Raw genomic sequence first — 17,514 nt, forward strand, 5'->3', positions numbered from 1 at the left:
CAACGACTCTGAGTCTGTAAATCAGTTCTAAATGCCATTCAAAGACATTCAAGACATTGCAAAATTGGTTGATCCAATAACTTATCGTGTTATTAGAATACTACGTCAGCTGGTGTGAGGAAAACACGAGATGATCCAGTCACCCAGCGAGTCACAGTATGCAGTAGAAATGGCTACTCCACACACCAAATCGTGCTATATTCTCCTGAGAGTTGCGTCCCCTGAATCAGTACTACGTATTGCATGTACAGTCCGTTTGATTTCATTTGAGACCGATGAATTGCTCACTAACACAAAATCTAATAATTGCAACAAAGCCAAATTTTGCACAGTCACATGAAATCGACAGACCAACTCTGATGATTTGTCTCATAATTTTGGACACCAGGTAGAACAGCCAGGTTTGCGAGTAGCACGTGTGAAAATGAAATTACACTACACACGCTTGTTGATTTCCAGGCTGTCTCATCAGCTGGTCCCCTTTCGTAAAACAAACATAGCGAAAAGTGACAGTCACATGAAAATCGACGGCGGGGGTGGGGGTCACAGGTTTATAATTGCTGATAGAACATCCACACGTGCAACCCATCCGATAACCGTCTTTACAAAATGCTGGAAATGATGATAGTGGGATGCACATAAACAATTTACAACAATTCTTCTAATTTCCAATTACACCAAATTAGGAACTCGCTTGGTATATTGGATATTAAGTGCTATTTCGTAGTATACTGCGCAAAGAAATATGAAATTTCGTATGGTGATAAAATTCAGTTGTTTAGTTGAAAGTACTAAATTCGACTTAAAGGAAACGCTAACAACGGTATACATGAAGACACAATGCCATTTAGAAAGTTGTCAAATGTAACATATGTTATATTTGAGATTACACTTTCTTAGTAAAGTACAGATTCTACTACCTTTGTTTGGGTATATACACGATATACATGTTGGAGCAGGTCCTAGATAAACAGTATATACACCATAAAATTCTGCTGGGGCTGCCACTTTGCCCGAGACCCGTGTCCCTTTAACGTGCCCACAATAACACCCCTCCGTATACTGAATTCAGCAATAAATGCAATTCATCTGGAGTTGTACTGCGAATAGCAAACCAGATCTCGTCCCCAGCCTTGAGTTCCGTCACTGAGTTAATAACGGCAGTGTCATACCAACTGTTGGCCGAAGTGAAGGCTATAGCTCCTGCAATGATTGGTCCGCGCTTGTGAAGGTGAAGGTCAAAACGTGACTCCTCGCCATACTTCATGACGTTGGCCCAGAACAGGTATGTACCGGCTACGGGGGCTGTGAATCGCCCCGTTGTTGTGTCGTAACCTTTACCGGTGTTGTAGGCCACTGTGTCGAACTTCAGCGTGGTGCTGCTCGATTGTTCGATCGTCGGGAGCTGATAACGGAGATTTCGAACTTGGAACTTTACATCCGGTCTGGGGGTCGCTGTATAGAAGAAGAATGAGTGAATGGATTAGGTTTTGGGACGGTTTTCACAATATTGTGAAAAATGCATAGCTGCGGTACTAGAATAGTGAGCTGAGTTAGTGAGTGAGTTGAGTTTTACGTCGCACTCAGCAATATTGAAGCTATATGGCGGCGGTCTGTAAATATTCGAGTCTGGATCAGGCAATCGAGTGATCAACAGCATGAGCTTCGATCTGCGCAATTCGGAACCGAGCCTGGCCACCCGATCCCGTTAGTCGCTTCTTACGACAAACATGGGTTACTGAAGGCCAATATTCTAATCCTGACCTTCACGGGTAACCAGAATAGACTCGTAATGGAGGATAAATACATATGGCAACATATCGGCTGAATATTTCTGAGAGCGGCTAGCAAAAAGTTGATAAATCGAATGCAAGCACTAATCAGCCGCAATTAATGTTTGATGTGGCATAGGCACTATGTCATCCGTATAGCAATGACAACTTATCATACCTTCATCGAAGCTATTAAGAATGACATAAGAAAAAAACAACCTTCATAAAAATGTGAAACGATGACTTTGACGAAATTATGTATGTCTTTATTAGTAGTAGTACGTCAGAATGACAGCTACATAATAAATTTTATATTGTGTATCGAATAATATTCTTTCAGCAACATCTCCTATAACTGGGTTCTCCCACAGCCTGGTTCCGGGGTCTGCTACTACTGGGCGGCATTCCCTACTGGGCGACACGCCATATATTTACTGAAGAAAAATCCGGGAACGGGTGGATAGATGTCTCTTCAAAGCATTTTCCTTGATATTATACGTCACCTGAACAACGCCCATCGTTACAGCCTTGTTTGGAACGTGCGGAAACAAGACCTTTAGAGTCAAGTTACCTCCTCTACCTCGGACTGATGATCGGGATGGAGTGGATGGTATCAATTATGTATAACCTTGGATGATCCCGTTAGGTCTAATCATGCGTAATTGTACCCAACTTCTTGTGTTGTTAAGCAGTGATTAAACTGACCTGGACCCCGTTCCTTAAAGCGATCTTTTAGCGCTAAGATAGTCGTAAGTTAATGTTAATGTATGGCACTTACCACTATCTTAGCGCTAAGAGAGCTTCGAAAATCTAGGCCCTGTACTCGAATATAAGCACGTTATCGTAAAACAGCTATAATATTTTCGACATATATATAATATTAGTTTTAAATGGTAACCACACCAACACACTTGTTAACATTTAATGAATTTTACTGGGAATCTTTTCGAAAAAATGTTATTACTATTTGGAATGTAATATGTGAATTTGATAATTTCTGATACTTACAGTCAGGATAACTCATAAATGTACTCACGCATTTTTTCTGTTAAAGTTTTTATTCCATGAGCGTTGGTGCTGACGTTTGACGCTACGGACGTCAGGTTGACGGCCATGACGGAGATGTTCGATGCCATATCCAGAACTTCCAAAGAGGTGGTTCGAAGGTCATTGTCAGTCGTGTTAATTCGACCCTCTATGTCGGACAATTCGGACTGAACGTTCTTAAAGTTCGAGGCTGACTGATGTACGCTGGATTCAAGGCCCAAAATATTGGTTTGAAGAGAGCTGATTTCCTTGGCCCTGGCTCCAATGGCTGTTTGCGTTTTGTTCACAGTGGCGTGCAGATCCCCAAGTTCGGATTCGATAGTTTCGATGTCCTTTGACATGGCGTTCCAGCGTTCTGGAAGATTAATGGTAGATTAGTGAGTGAGTGTGTTTAGTTTTACGCCGCACTCAGCAATATCCCAGCTATATAGCGGCTGTCTGTAAATAATCGAGTCTGGATCAGACAATCCAGTGATCAAAAGCATCAGCATCGATCTACGCAACTGGGATAAGATAAGATGTTTCAACCAAGTCAGCGAGCCTGACCACCCGATCCCGTTAGTCGCCTTTTACGACAAGCATGGGTTACTGAAGATCAATTCTAATCCGGATCTTCACGGGTAATGATAGCTTTGTGTTTGTAATCAGGTTAGTGAATGTAGACAATACGAGGCTGCTTCTCTTGTCGTTCCAAGCCCCCTTGACAGGATACACATCGTATGATACGCTAGGAGTGAGTGAGTTTGGTTTTACGCCGCATTCAGCAATATTCCAGCTATATGGCGGTGATACGCTAGGAGGTTTACCATGTATATATCATCATATCGGGTACTCGTAAAATGCTGGTTGAGGAAACTCATAATGCCTACGCTGACACCACACTTGCAGTATTGATTTTCTACAATGTTGGGCTGGACTTAAGGTCTAAACATCCCCTTGAGTGAAGTTGCTGAACACCATACCCTTGCAGCCTCCATAAGCCAACATAGTTTTCAGCTCTGCCTGATTTGTAACTCTTTCGTGTTTGTGTGGGAACACCAGAGTGAGTGAGTGAGTGAGTTTAGTTTTACGCCGCACTCAGCAATGTTCCAGCTATATGGCGGCGGTTTGTAAATAATCTAGTCTGGACCAGATAATCCAGTATTAAACAGCATCCCGTTACCTCTTACGACAAGCATGGGTTACTGAAGGTTCATTCTAACCCGGACCATCACGGGTGGGAACACCAGAAAAGAGGGGCGGTGGGGTAGGCTTGTGGTTAAAGCGCTTGCTCGTCACACCGGAGACCCGGGTTCGAGTGCAAATGTTTCCTGTAACAAAACAGCTGATAAACAAACATCACTTACTTGAATACCGCGTTCTGAAATTGTTGAGAATGCGAGACGTTTTTAATACAGTGGGTGTAATGGAACTGACGTTCCGGCGAAGGACTGCAAGGTTCGATCGAGCAGACTCAATATCATCAAAGTTCGTCTTTACATCTGATGACGTCTTCTCGATGGTTTTTCGAACAGCGTCCAGTTCGATTCGAAACGCCCCTGTGTCCTTAGCAGCTCGGTCGCTGTCTTCTTTTATCAGTCCGAATTGCGCGCTTAGGCGTCCAAGGTTGTACTCCACGTCAGACGCCGTACTGTTGATCTTCAGTAACGTCTGTGCTACGTCGTCCTTCAGTGATGTGAGATCCTTCGTCATGTTGTTCCATTGGTCTGCAACATGAATTACACGGCATCACAATAGATACACAAGCTGCGAGATGACAACGTTTTCGAAGATAGTTTTGATGTCATATCGGTCCCTGGAATGTGAAATATAGGCGTCGTGGTTGGAGTGATTATGGTTTTAGAAATATTCCAACTTTATCAAGACGGGGATACCGGAAATGGACTTCACACACAGCACATTTTTAAGGAATCGAACCCGGGTCTTCAAAGGCTTTGACCATTAATCTACCAGTTAAAAGCATTTTCCAATAAAATATCAAAATTCTATTTTTTAAAAACTTGCTGTTATACAAGGTAACTGAAACTATCAATATAAAATATTTTGGGGGGAATTGAACCCGGAAATACTTTAATCCCTAGGCTACCCCACCACCTCATATGGTGGGAACACTTTCCCATATATACTGAGGGAAAGAAATAAGGGATCACATGAAAGCACAAGTGTTCCTTTATTAATTCCAGGTTTCTTCACAATCGTTGTGTCGCATAGTTGATCCCTTATTTGTTTCCTCAGTATGTATAAGATAACAAACCCCATCGATTATCTTCGGCTATTTCATGATAAGTTTGTGAGAAGGCCAAACTGTTCTGAAACATATTATTGTCTGTAATCACTGAAAATCAATCAGGACTTTGCGCAAGGTGTGAGCATGCCCTGCCCTACCTGCCTAGCTATTCTCGAAACGTTCGTAGCCCTGCGAACTTCTTAAGCCCATTCATAACACATTGGCTACGATCAAAGTTAAGAATTATTAAGGCTACCTAGAAATCACGTTGTGTCTATGTCAGTGGCGCTAGGGTACCTCGTTCACAGCAGACCAGGGTTCGATTCCCCGCATTGGTGCAATGTCTCAAGCCCACTTCTGTTGATCATCGCTCAAATATTGAAATATTTATTTACAATTACTGAAGATGTGATAAACAAACACAATATCAGTCATTGTGTGTGGGAGTAGGCTATATCTTTTTGAAGTTCGACCCGTGAAGATCCGGGTTAGAATATTGATCTTCAGTAACCCATGCTTGTCGTAAGAGGCGACTAACGGGAATCGGGTGGTCAGGCTCGCTGACTTGCTTGACACATGTCATCAGTTCCCAATTGCGTAGATCGATGCTCATGATGTTGATCCCTGGATTATCTGGCCCAGATCCGATTATTTACAGACATCCGCCATATAGCTTGAATATTGCTGAGTGCGGCGTAAAACTCAACTCACTCACTCACTCAATTAAAGTGTTCAAAAACTTTAAACCAAAACACTTAGCAAACGGGATCGAATCTAAGATATGTAGAGGTGAACATTCGAGTGGAATATTTAGTATAAATCAATGGATTGTGGTCAGTTTATAGACCGTCGTCAGGAAGCTGGATTATTGCTGAGTGCGGCGTAAAACAACAAACAAACCAACATAAGGCCTTACGGTTCATATCAGCTCTGGCAGTAAGAATAAGCTGCGTGTTGGCCGCGACGTTGGTGCCAGTGACGTTGACGTTCTGACGAAGGGAAGATAATTCTGACTGGACTGTTTCTGTGTCCGCCGCTGTTTGGGTGTAGTTGGTCCTCACGTCGTCCAGGTCATCGATTAAAGTACTTATGTTATCGGCGTTGGCCTTGACCATTGTATCGGTAATATTTGCTTTCATGTGGAGATTGGCCAGTTGAAGCTGGAAGGTGTTTAACCCTTTTGTAAGACTCTTCCATTTTCCTGCAAGAAATAAAAAAAACTATATTCAGTTTTCTTGTTAATAAAGTCAATTGCATGTTTAGAATGGAGACATGATAGCAGTCTCGTTTAAGCATATGATAATGATGCAAGGGTACTCTAGAGACCTAGTCATTTAAGGAAATGCAGTTCGCTATATAGGTTAGGCGTGCCAAACACATATCTCTGTGAGGCCTGTAAATAATAGAGTCTGGACCAGACAATCCTATGATTGACACATGAGCGTCATTCTGCGCAACTGGGATAAGATGTCATGCACTGACAACGTCAGCGAGGTTTTCATCCGGGAACGTTAGGGTAGCCGTGTAGTTGAAGCGTTCGCTCGTCACGCCGAAGACCCGGGTCCGGTTCGTCACATGAGTGCAGTACGTAAAGCCATTTATGTTGTCCCCCGCCGTGACATTGCTGGAATATTGCTAAAAGCGGCGTAAAACCATACTCACTCACTCACGTTTTCATCCGATCCCGTTGGCCACCACATGCATTGCTGACAATTCTAGCCCGATCCTCATAGGATGTTAGAAACTACAAGTGCTATTTTTATTGAAGCTAACCAGAACATGTTTCCCTACCTGTAAACTCTGATTTAACCGAGTTAATTCTCTTAGTATTGGAATCAATCTCCGAGGCTGTCTCCCTCACACTCGACTGCGTGCTCCTCAATTCTGCAATTATTTCTTCCACATCTACTGAAGATTTATCAACAACTTTCCTGATTACATTGACCTCTGAATCAATACGTTTGATGTCATATATGTTAGTCTGGACTTCTCGTGCTGTCTCGTTGAAACTGGATGCGAGGTCCCTGACCTGTGAGTTCAATGTCCTCCCAGCCTGTATGGTTCTGTTGATACCTGCTCCGTGAACGCGAAGTTCTGACTGAACGTACTGGAGTTCCTCCATGTTCGCTTGAACTGATATGCCAGTTCTGTTAAGTCTTTCAGTCAGAGCAAACACTGCCGTGTCTATTCGATCCCTGTCTGATATTGTGACATTGAGTCGTGTTCCTATCTGGTGTAGATGCGAGTTTATTTTGCCTATATCCTCAGTGTTGGCTTGTGTGCTCCGACTTGTTCCGTTCAGAAGTAGGGTGACACCTGAAAAGAAAAGGTAAACAGTGCGTTAAGGAACCATCATGCACTTGAGACAAGAGTGAGTGAGTGAGTGAGTGTGTGCGTGAGTTTTAGCAATATTACGACGGGGGATAATTGATGTTTATTGTCTAACGATGCATCCAAGTCATATATTCGGAGGAATGTCAATAATCCATGCTGGACAAACAATCCAGTGATTGACATCATAATTGATCTATGCCATTAGGATACGATGACAGGCATCATTCATTCTTACAAATACCATACCCGTGAAGGTTGGGTTAGAATATTGATCTTCAGTAACCAATGCTTGTCGTAAGAGGCGACTAACGGGATCGGGTGGTCAGGCTCGCTGACTTGGTTGACACATGTCATCTGTTCCCAATTGCCGCCGCCATATATCTGAAATATTGCTGAGTGCGGCGTAAAACATAACTCACTCACTCACAAATATCAGCCAGTCGGTTTCTGACTTTTACAACATAGAACGTACCTTCTACATTCGACTTGATGGACGTGAGTGCCCGAGCGTTTACACTGATATCAGCCGCGTTCTTCTTCACTCTTTGCTGGAGTTTTGAAACTCGTGATTTGACCGCACTTGCAGCTTCCTCACCGCTGTTCAACTTCTCACCCATCGCCTTCAACTCCGAGACAAGACCCTGCACTTCCAACCTCGTCGTCTCACCAGCGGTGAAGGTTTTGTCCAGCAAAGTTTGACTTGTATTTACCTTAGTGTTTAAGTCCATGATCTCTGTCTTCATGGTATAAGTATCATTGCTTGTTGAATGTAGAAGTTTCCCCATTGCCATCAACTCGGACCCCAGACCACGGACCGATTTCTTGTTACGTTCCACAGACTCCGTGGTGCTGTTAAAGTTGTGTCGAAGCCTTGTAAGATCCAACTTCATCTCAGTGGTGTCGTTCAACAATCCATTAATTCTTCTCCTCACTACGACCTGGGCTGACTTCAAACCTTCAATACTTTCTGAGCTTTCTCTGAGGCTTACGTCTGATTGGTTGAGATGGGTGAAAATTGAGGACACTTCTTTTGTTACAGAAGCGATCTCTGTTGCTGTATCTGCAAGACGGACGACACATGTCAGTACATCATTTGGCATACGGTGGAGATATTGGGAATGGAATCCGTAATTCTAACCCTTTAAACATGTGTATTTATTAACAATACCCACTGGTGTTATCAACAGGTGCTAAATATACGTATTGTTTTCATTTTTCGACTTTTACAACGATGTATATGTCAATGCAAAAGTAGACCCGTGAAGATCCGGGTTAGAATTGATCGTCAGTAACCCGTGCTTGTCGTAAGAGGCGACTAACGGGATAGTGTGGTCAGACTCGCGGAGTAAATCTAAACTCACTCACTCACTATACAAGTGAATGAGTGAGTTAGTGAGTGAGTGAGTTTAGTTTTACGCCGCACTCAGCAATAGTCCAGCTATATGTGTTATACTTGGAATATTGATACACAATGACTATCACGGACACATTACACATCTACTGACCCGTGTACGTATTTTTGTCATTTTTCCATTTTTACAACGACGTATATATAGCGGTATATGTAAATGCAAAAGGAGACCCGTGAAGATCCGGGTTAGAATATTGGCCTTCAGTAACCCATGCTTGTCGTAAGAGGCGACTAACGGGATCGGGTGGTCAGGCTCGCTGACTTGGTTGACACGTGTCATTGATTCCCAATTGCGAAGATCGATCCTCATGCTGTTGATCCCTGGATTGTCTGGTCCAGACTCGATTATTTACAGACCGCCGCAATATAACTGGAATACTGCTGAGTGCGGCGTAAAACAAAACTCACTCACTCACTCACTCACAAATATCAGTCAATCGGTTTCGGACTTTTACAATATAGAACGTACCTTCTACATTCGACTTGATGGACGTGAGTGCCCGAACGTTTACACTGATATCTGCCGCGTTCTTCTTCACTCTTTGCTGGAGTTTTGAAACTCGTGATGTGACCGCACTTGCAGCTTCCTCACCGCTGTTCAACTTCTCACCCATCGCCTTCAACTCCGAGACAAGGCCCTGCACTTCCAACCTCGTCGTCTCACCAGCGGTGAAGGTTTTGTCCAGCAAAGTTTGACTTGTATTTACCTTAGTGTTTAAGTCCATGATCTCTGTCTTCATGGTATAAGTATCATTGCTTGTTGCATGTAAAAGTTTCCCCATTGCCATCAACTCGGACCCCAGACCACGGACCGATTCCTTGTTACGTTCCACAGACTCCGTTGTGCTGTTAAAGTTGTGTCGAAGTCTTGTAAGATCCAACTTCATCTCAGTGGTGTCGTTCAACAATCCATGAATTCTTCTCCTCACTACGATCTGGGCTGACTTCAAACCTTCAATACTTTCTGAGCTTTCTCTGAGGCTTACGTCTGATTGGTTGAGATGGGTGAAAATTGAGGACACTTCTTTTGTTACAGAAGCGACCTCTGTTGCTGTATCTGCAAGACGGACGACACATGTCAGTACATCATTTGGCATACGGTGGAGATATTGGGAATGGAATCCGCAGACCGCCGCCATATAGCTGGAATACTGCTGATTGCGGTGTAAAGCTCAATCACTCACTCACTAATAACGGTGTTAGCATCAACACCGAAACTTCGCATCTATTGTAACAAAGATGTTGTCAACCCATTAAGATTGTTCCTGTTCAATATTCTAGCAGTATCATGGGGGGGGAACGCCAGAAATCGACTTCACGCATTGTATCAGTTCGGGGAATCGAATCAGGGTCATCGGTGCGACCTTTAACTGCTAAGCTACCCCGCCGCCCCCCTGGACGATAAAGACCATTGGAATAAAAACATATGCTGCAGAATACATATCATGGACAAGTCTAGGATTCGAACCAACCATCCTATGATTCTGGCAAATCAATGGGGTGCAACACCGCAATTGCCAAACCTTCCATAAATTCACTCGCGTTCAAACAAAAATTAAAGCCTATTTCTGGTGTTCCCCGCCGTGACATTGCCGGAATATTGCTAAAAGCGGCGTACAACCTCACTCACTCACTCACCCACTCACTCGGTTCGTATAGTAAAAAATCTGCACGTGAGAATCTTTCGTTAACCGTCTTCTATAAATATACTGCTCACACTTTGCTAAGGATCACAAAAATTCCCAACTTTATTTAAACATAGATTTATAATTTGAAAATGTATCCATTTAAAACTGGATAAATAATAATATGGTAACCCTTCATTAGGCAACCAGTCACTTTATTCTTGCTTTATGCACTTGATATATGAGTAACTATAAAAATGGTTTTCATGGCACCAATCAACCATTATGCAAATCATGGCACAGGTCATTGAAAAGTACACAACACCTGTCAATAGCAGGTATGGGATCCAGAAGATGCATTGACATACTGAAACATGGGATCCATGCTTACAGTAAGCTTAGATACTTAAACCAAATTAGACCCCACATCATAGTTTTCTATTGAATCAAACGATTTGATCCTTAGCAAAGTGTGAATAGTATATTTCTGTTCTATTACACGCTTGAAATCTTTAAGTCGGACGAAAAGACCATAGCCGCATAATGAATAGCAAGCACGTACTGTTATTGCTGCTGGTGGTCTCAGAGCCGAGGGGTGTTGGAGTTAAAGCGTGTGCTCAAGCGTCACTGCTCACTCACGCTCTCACTCACTCCTCACTCACTCACTCACTCACTCACTCACTCACTCACTCACTCACTCACTCACTCAAGCAAAACAAGTGCAGATATCTGTATGTACTGACTAGGGGTGTTCCGATTAATTGAAATAATCGAAGATTGGTCGCAGTGACCAAACGACCAAGCAATCGATCACATTTTCTCATAATCGAACATAAACGATTTCGGAACTACTGTTTTAGTCTTTGAAATACTTGACAATGGAACATATCTTAGAGCCTGAAAACATGTTTATTTCTTAGAAAACTCACTTCACTAACTGAAAGGTCATGACTGAATATTTCTCTAAGACTCCAGGAAGTTTATTTTCTCGATATATTAGTCACTTTAAGTTGCAACATGTTATACTATTCTGCAGTAACAACCTGGATAGGAAAATCTGAAAAATGACGCTAACCAATTTTTTTTCGATGATTGTTCGTTGGTAATGAAGCAATCATCAATTGTGAGTTTTCAACCAATTCCAAACACTAGTACTGACCTGACAGTGTAGATTTGAGAGATGTTATGTCCGCTTCGTTCGACGCTGAAGTTGAATGTACACCATTGAGACTTGAAAACAGTGTTGAAATATTTAATTGGGCAGTGCGGATATCCTGAGCATTAACGACAATATCAGATCCCATCCGCACAATCCGCGACTGTATATCTGATACTTCTGATTTTATCTTCTCGCCATCAAGTAGCGTGGTGTTGACATCACCGTCAACACGAACCAGTTCCATCTTCAGTACAGCTACATCTTCACCGGTTGCTCTGATTTGACCGTGGGTCCTGTTCAATGTCCGGCGAAGTTCCAACACATCAGACCTAGTCTCTTCAGCATCCAGTCTCGTTCTGCGGAGCTTTGTCCTCATAGCAAGAACTTTACCATTAAGAAGAGTGGCATCCTCCCTGGCAGTTCGTACATCCGATGCCGTGGTATTCAGTCCAACACGAATCGACCCTAACTCCGCCACGAAGTCTTCACTGTTTCTGCTAATACCACTAACGTTTGATATCACACGTGTTATGTCCGTCTGTAGATTTACTATGTCAGCTCGAAGTGTTTTAACTGAGATGTGGATCTATTCACATCTGATCTGAGCTGAAAAACATCCTGTTGTACGCCTGAGGTACTCTGAGCTGTGTCACTGATGGTTCTCGTCATCATCAGAAGCCTGGACTCCAGCTGTGAGATCCCCCCTGCATTGGTGGCCACAGATGAGGCTGTCTTGTTTAAGCTGCGACGCAGGGTTGACATCTCGAAGGCTAACTCTTCGGAACTGATAGCTGTGTTATTTGAAAGGTCAGTTTTGAAGGACATTAATTCCTCTGTGACGTCTTTCAACCTGCCTGTAAAACATAGGGACAGAATGTGTTAGAATTATTTGGAATAACCAATATTTCTGCAATACCATCCCGGAGGAACACACACACGAAATGGCCTTCAAATACTGCGGGGGCGGTGGGGTAGCCTAGTGGTTAAAGCGTTGGCTCGTCACGCCGAAGACCCGGGTTCGAATCCCCACATGGGCACAATGTGTGAAGCCCATTTCTGGTGTTCCCCGCCGTGATATTGCTGGAATATTGATAAAAGCGGCGTAAAACCAAACTCAGTCAGTCAGTCAGTCAAATACTGCGTCCATTGGTCTGGGACCAAGTAAACCCAGGAGCTGCCATCTTCCATATGAACAAAACTGGAATGTTTCTAAGCTTTAACAAAACGCTCTGGATTTCCTTCAAAGCAGGTGTATATATTTGATCTCAAAATGTCAGATGGCGATATATAATCACTAGTGGTGGTCCGATTAATTGAAATAATCGAAGATTGGTCGTAGTGACTAAACGACCAAGCAATCGATCATAATTTCTCATAATCGAACACAACCAATTCTGGAACACTTGTTTTCATTAACAATATTTTTCACACGGTTGGTTTTGTCTGTTACATTTTGTAAGCACTACAAGCTCGTTCCAAGTCATGATTGAATTTATCTTAAAGGCTCCAAGAAATTTATGTTCCTAACATACTAGTCATCCTTAAAGATGTGAAATTTTGCCAAAAAGACCCCAAAGAACTACGTTTTTTTCCTTATTTTTATGTGCATTAACAAATTTCATAAATGACACTAACCAATTATTTTCGATGATTGATCGGTTGTTATGAACCAATCATCAATTATGAGATTTTAACCAATTTCCAACACTAATAATAACTGATCCAAATGGACGAGTTTCAACTTAAAAGGTCGGATCGGCATTGTTGCAGGCATTAACCGCCTGGGTCAAAATATACAGTACAACCAGAAATTATTGAGAATTTAAAGATTGTAATTTTTTATATTTTTTTCACTCATTACTCACGTATTACATGTGAATATTAGCAGAACATAACTCCAGATTCAAAGACAGGGGAACAGTTAGTATTTTTTCAAGTCACCATGGGCAGCAATGCAGGCTTCAATGCGGCGGGGCATACTACTGATCAAAGAAGTTAGAAAATCGTGGTCCATTCTGTCCCAATATCGGACCACCTCTTCTTTCATTTCAGCAATATTTGTCAGATTTTTCTTTTTGACACTTTCCCCAAGTCCCCAAACATTTTCTATTGGATTTAGGTCAGGGCTGATGCATGGCCAAGCTAATAATGTCATATTTTGCAATATTTTTCAAAACACAATAAACAATGAAATCACTTTAGGTGATCTGATGTCCTTGTTATAATACTCTAAAATCAACTTCCTCTTCTCTAAATCATCCATACTGAGGATCACTGAAAATGTCGTCTGCTAGCAAGTAAACAAAGGGGGATAACTCTTCACAAACTAATGTAAAATGATTAACGGAGTTGTCTCTCTTGAATGAAACCAAGCACTTGATAGCTGGTCAAATTTTTTTATACTAGAAATCCAATTAAACATATTCCTAAAATTCTCAATAATTTCTGGTCATACTATACGTTCATAAAACATCCATGCCACAGGTATGTGTTATAATGACGCGCATTCGGCAGTATTTATGACCTAATGTAAACAGCATTTTTGTTTTGTTGTTCGTATATCTATGCCCACAGCTCATACATTGTGACACTGTATTACAAAACATCAGTGAATGAGTGAGTTTAGTTTTACGCCGCACTCAGCAATATTCCAGCTATATGGGGGCGGTCAGTAAATAATCGAGTCTGGACCAGACAATCCAGTGATCAACAGCATGAGCATCACTCTGCCTCTGCGCAAATGGGAACCGATGACATGTGTCAATCAGGTCAGCGAGCCTGACTACCTGATCCCGTTAGTCGCCTCTTACGACAAGCATGGGTTACTGAAGATCAATATTCTAACCCGGATCTTCACGGGTCCAAAACATCAGTGCCATGCATGCAATCATACAATACATATACCTGTTTAGTAACCCTCTGCACATTTCATGACAACTACAAAATATCTCAACTTCATAAAATTCCATCTTGAAATATCTGGGTAGCATTTTGTATGATGATTGTATTTTCGTTCATTGGTTAAAAGCAAATGTTTCCAAAGTCATATATCCTATTTCTGTGGAATTAATTCCCTGAATGTCCCTGTAAACCTCTAGCCCTGGACGTTTCAGACATAAGCAATATGAAATGAACGTAAACTCTTACCCTCCAATTCTCTCTCCAACTTTGCCCGTGCCCTACTCAAAGTAACGTTGACTCTTCTAAGGTCAGATCTCACCTCTAGTTGATCCATAACCGTTTCGTTCACTCTTTGCTCACTTATTGACAATGCAGATCTTAACGCTTGTATGTCCTTTCTGTTTGCCTGTATGTTGCTGTTCGATGTATTGACGTTCGTACTGAGAGTTAAGAACTTGTTCCCCAACCCATCTGTTCTTCTTCTAAACTTAGTAAATCTTGTTTGAACTTGTTCTTTGAATGTTGTAAGTTCATCCTTTGTGTTGTTAGCGGTTAACCGTAAACTTGACATGTCGGTCATCATTTCTTCCCAATTCAGAATTGATGAGTTCATTCTTCCTTGTATCAAATCAGAGTCTCGTTGAAGACTTAGTATTCTTTCTGTATTCTCAGCAGCTGCCGAATCCGTTCTGCTGAATAGCACACTAAGCGTTGATAGCTCTGACCTAACATGTGCAGTTTCCGAACTGGTCGTATTTATGTCTGTCCTTAATACACTAACGTCGTTCTGGAGACTCTGAATGATGTCTCTCTCTGCTTGTAAATCCGAAGCTGCTGTTTGGAGGGACACACGTAAGTCAGCTAGTTCGGCCTCCAGGTCGTCAACGTTCAGGTCAGTCCTGTTCACACGTGCCCGTAGAGTAAGGAGGTCCGTGTGTAAACTATGCAGACTCTGGCGATTATGCATAATGGAAATTCCTCTCTGTTTAAATTTCTGACGAAGAGATGAGAAATCTGACCTCAAGTCATCCGTTTTCAAAACTGTCTCATTAACTGTTTGACGAAGTGTCGTTAACTCTGCCCGGACGTTTCCAGTGTCTGAGGCTGACCTATGAACTGTCGCTCGAAGGTTTGACAGTTCTGACTGGAAATCCTTATTGTTGGATACGGTTCTGTTTACTGATTGTTGAAGGGATGATAATTCTGATTGGAACTCCTTATTGTCCGAGACGGTTTTGTTGACAGTATGTCGAAGCTTCGATAATTCTGACCGGAAATCCTTATTGTTGGATACAGACTTGTTAACCGTCTGTTGAAGGGATGATAATTCAGATCGGAAATCCTTATTGTTGGATACAGACCTTTAACAGTCTGTTGAAGGGATGATAATTCTGACCGGAAATCCTTATTGTTGGATACAGACTTGTTAACTGTCTGTTGAAGGGATGATAATTCTGACCGGAAATCCTTATTGTTGGATACAGACTTGTTAACTGTCTGTTGAAGGGATGATAATTCAGATCGGAAATCCTTATTGTTTGAGACAGTTTTGTTGACAGTCTGTCGAAGCGTTGATAGTTCTGACCGGAAATTCTTATTTCTGGAGACTGTTTTGCTAACTGACTGTTGAATGGAGGATAATTTTGATCGGAAATCCTTATTGTTTAAGACAGTTCTGTTAACTGTCGCTCGAAGGTTTGACAGTTCTGACTGGAAATCCTTATTGTTGGATACGGTTTTGTTAACTGTCTGTTGAAGGGATGATAATTCTGACTGGAAATCCTTATTGTTTAAGACAGTTCTATTAACTGTCGCTCGAAGGTTTGATAGTTCTGACAGGATATCCTTATTTTTCGATACAGACCTGTTAACTGTCTGCTGAATGGACGATAATTCTGATTTGAAATCTTTATTGTTTGAGACAGTTTCGTTGACAGTCTGACGCAGAGAAGATAATTCTAACCGTAAATCCTTATTGTTGGAGACAGTTTTGATGACTGTCTCTCGAAGCTTTGATAGTTTAGACCGTAAGTTGTTAGATTTCGTGTCAGTTATGGTTAAGTCCTGACGTAGAGTTCTCAGTCCTGACTGGAAGGTGTCGGTACTGACGAATGTTCTATTGACATCCCTACGAAAATCTGATAATTCTGACCTGAAATCCTCAGTGTCAGATTCTGATCTGTTTAGATCCTGACGAAGTGTGGATAGTTCTAACAAAAGATCATTGATATTTGATGTTGTTTTGTTCACAGTCTGGTGCACTCTCATCAGGTCTGTTCTCATCTCAGAGGTGTTTGAGGCACTCTGGTTTACAGTCTGCCACAGTAATGACAGACTCGACAAGGCCTTCTCCCCATCTTGGGCAGATTTGTTAACAATCTGACGCAAGGACACAATCTGTGAGTTGACATTTGCGGATGTCCTAATCGTGGTGGTCCTCATGTCCTCCAAGCGGTAGTTGAGTTTCTCCGCGTCTTCCTGTATTGTTCGCACGTCTGACCCGGCCTTGTCCACACTGAGGGAGATTGACGACAGTACAGACTTCACAGACCTCACGTCTCCATCAACACGGGCCCAGTTTTCTGAAGCGAGAAGATGAATGAGAGGTAAATTCATTTTATAATTTTTAAATGTACCAAATAGAACCAAATATAAGTGAACTACAAAGTAAACCATCCATCCATATCCATCCTATCCATCCATCATCCATCCATTCATCCATCCATCCATTATTATTATGTTTTACAGATTAAAGATGAAAATGCAGCAGAGAGGGTTCGGGTGATCCTGGCACAGTCAGGCTGGTAAGGCTCATCATCAGCTCAGGGCCCTCGCCCCCTCTAGACGCAGCCCAGACAGCGAATGGGACTTCTCCCAGGAAACACTGCCTAGTCGAACCCACAAAGAACTTTCCGGAGAATATGAAGGCTCCCCAACACTGCAGCCTTCTGCATTACCCAGAGTGTCAGAAGGGCTGTGCTCCCGGTGGAGAACCTGGGCACTCTCCTGATCTGCGCCAAGAGATCAGGAGGTACCAA

The 17,514-nt window shown here is 42.3% G+C and overlaps 1 protein-coding gene across 1 annotated transcript; it reads right to left on the minus strand.

The window, feature by feature from the left end:
• Positions 1-823: 823 nt before the first annotated feature.
• LOC124265111 lies at positions 824-15,822 on the minus strand. Its single transcript, XM_046699901.1, has 9 exons — positions 14,723-15,822; positions 11,576-12,429; positions 9,261-9,848; positions 7,853-8,440; positions 6,838-7,362; positions 5,963-6,247; positions 4,166-4,525; positions 2,809-3,174; positions 824-1,455 (listed from the first exon to the last, which is right to left on the minus strand). The coding sequence occupies exons 2-9, from the start codon at positions 11,949-11,951 to the stop codon at positions 1,031-1,033; spliced, it is 3,513 nt and encodes a 1,170-aa protein (XP_046555857.1). The 5' UTR covers positions 11,952-12,429; positions 14,723-15,822; the 3' UTR covers positions 824-1,030.
• Positions 15,823-17,514: the final 1,692 nt, after the last annotated feature.

The sequence above is a fragment of the Haliotis rubra genome, unplaced genomic scaffold (assembly GCF_003918875.1).
Source record: "Haliotis rubra isolate DU_JTF1 unplaced genomic scaffold, ASM391887v1 Scf96, whole genome shotgun sequence".
In the NCBI taxonomy this organism is placed as follows: domain Eukaryota; kingdom Metazoa; phylum Mollusca; class Gastropoda; order Lepetellida; family Haliotidae; genus Haliotis; species Haliotis rubra.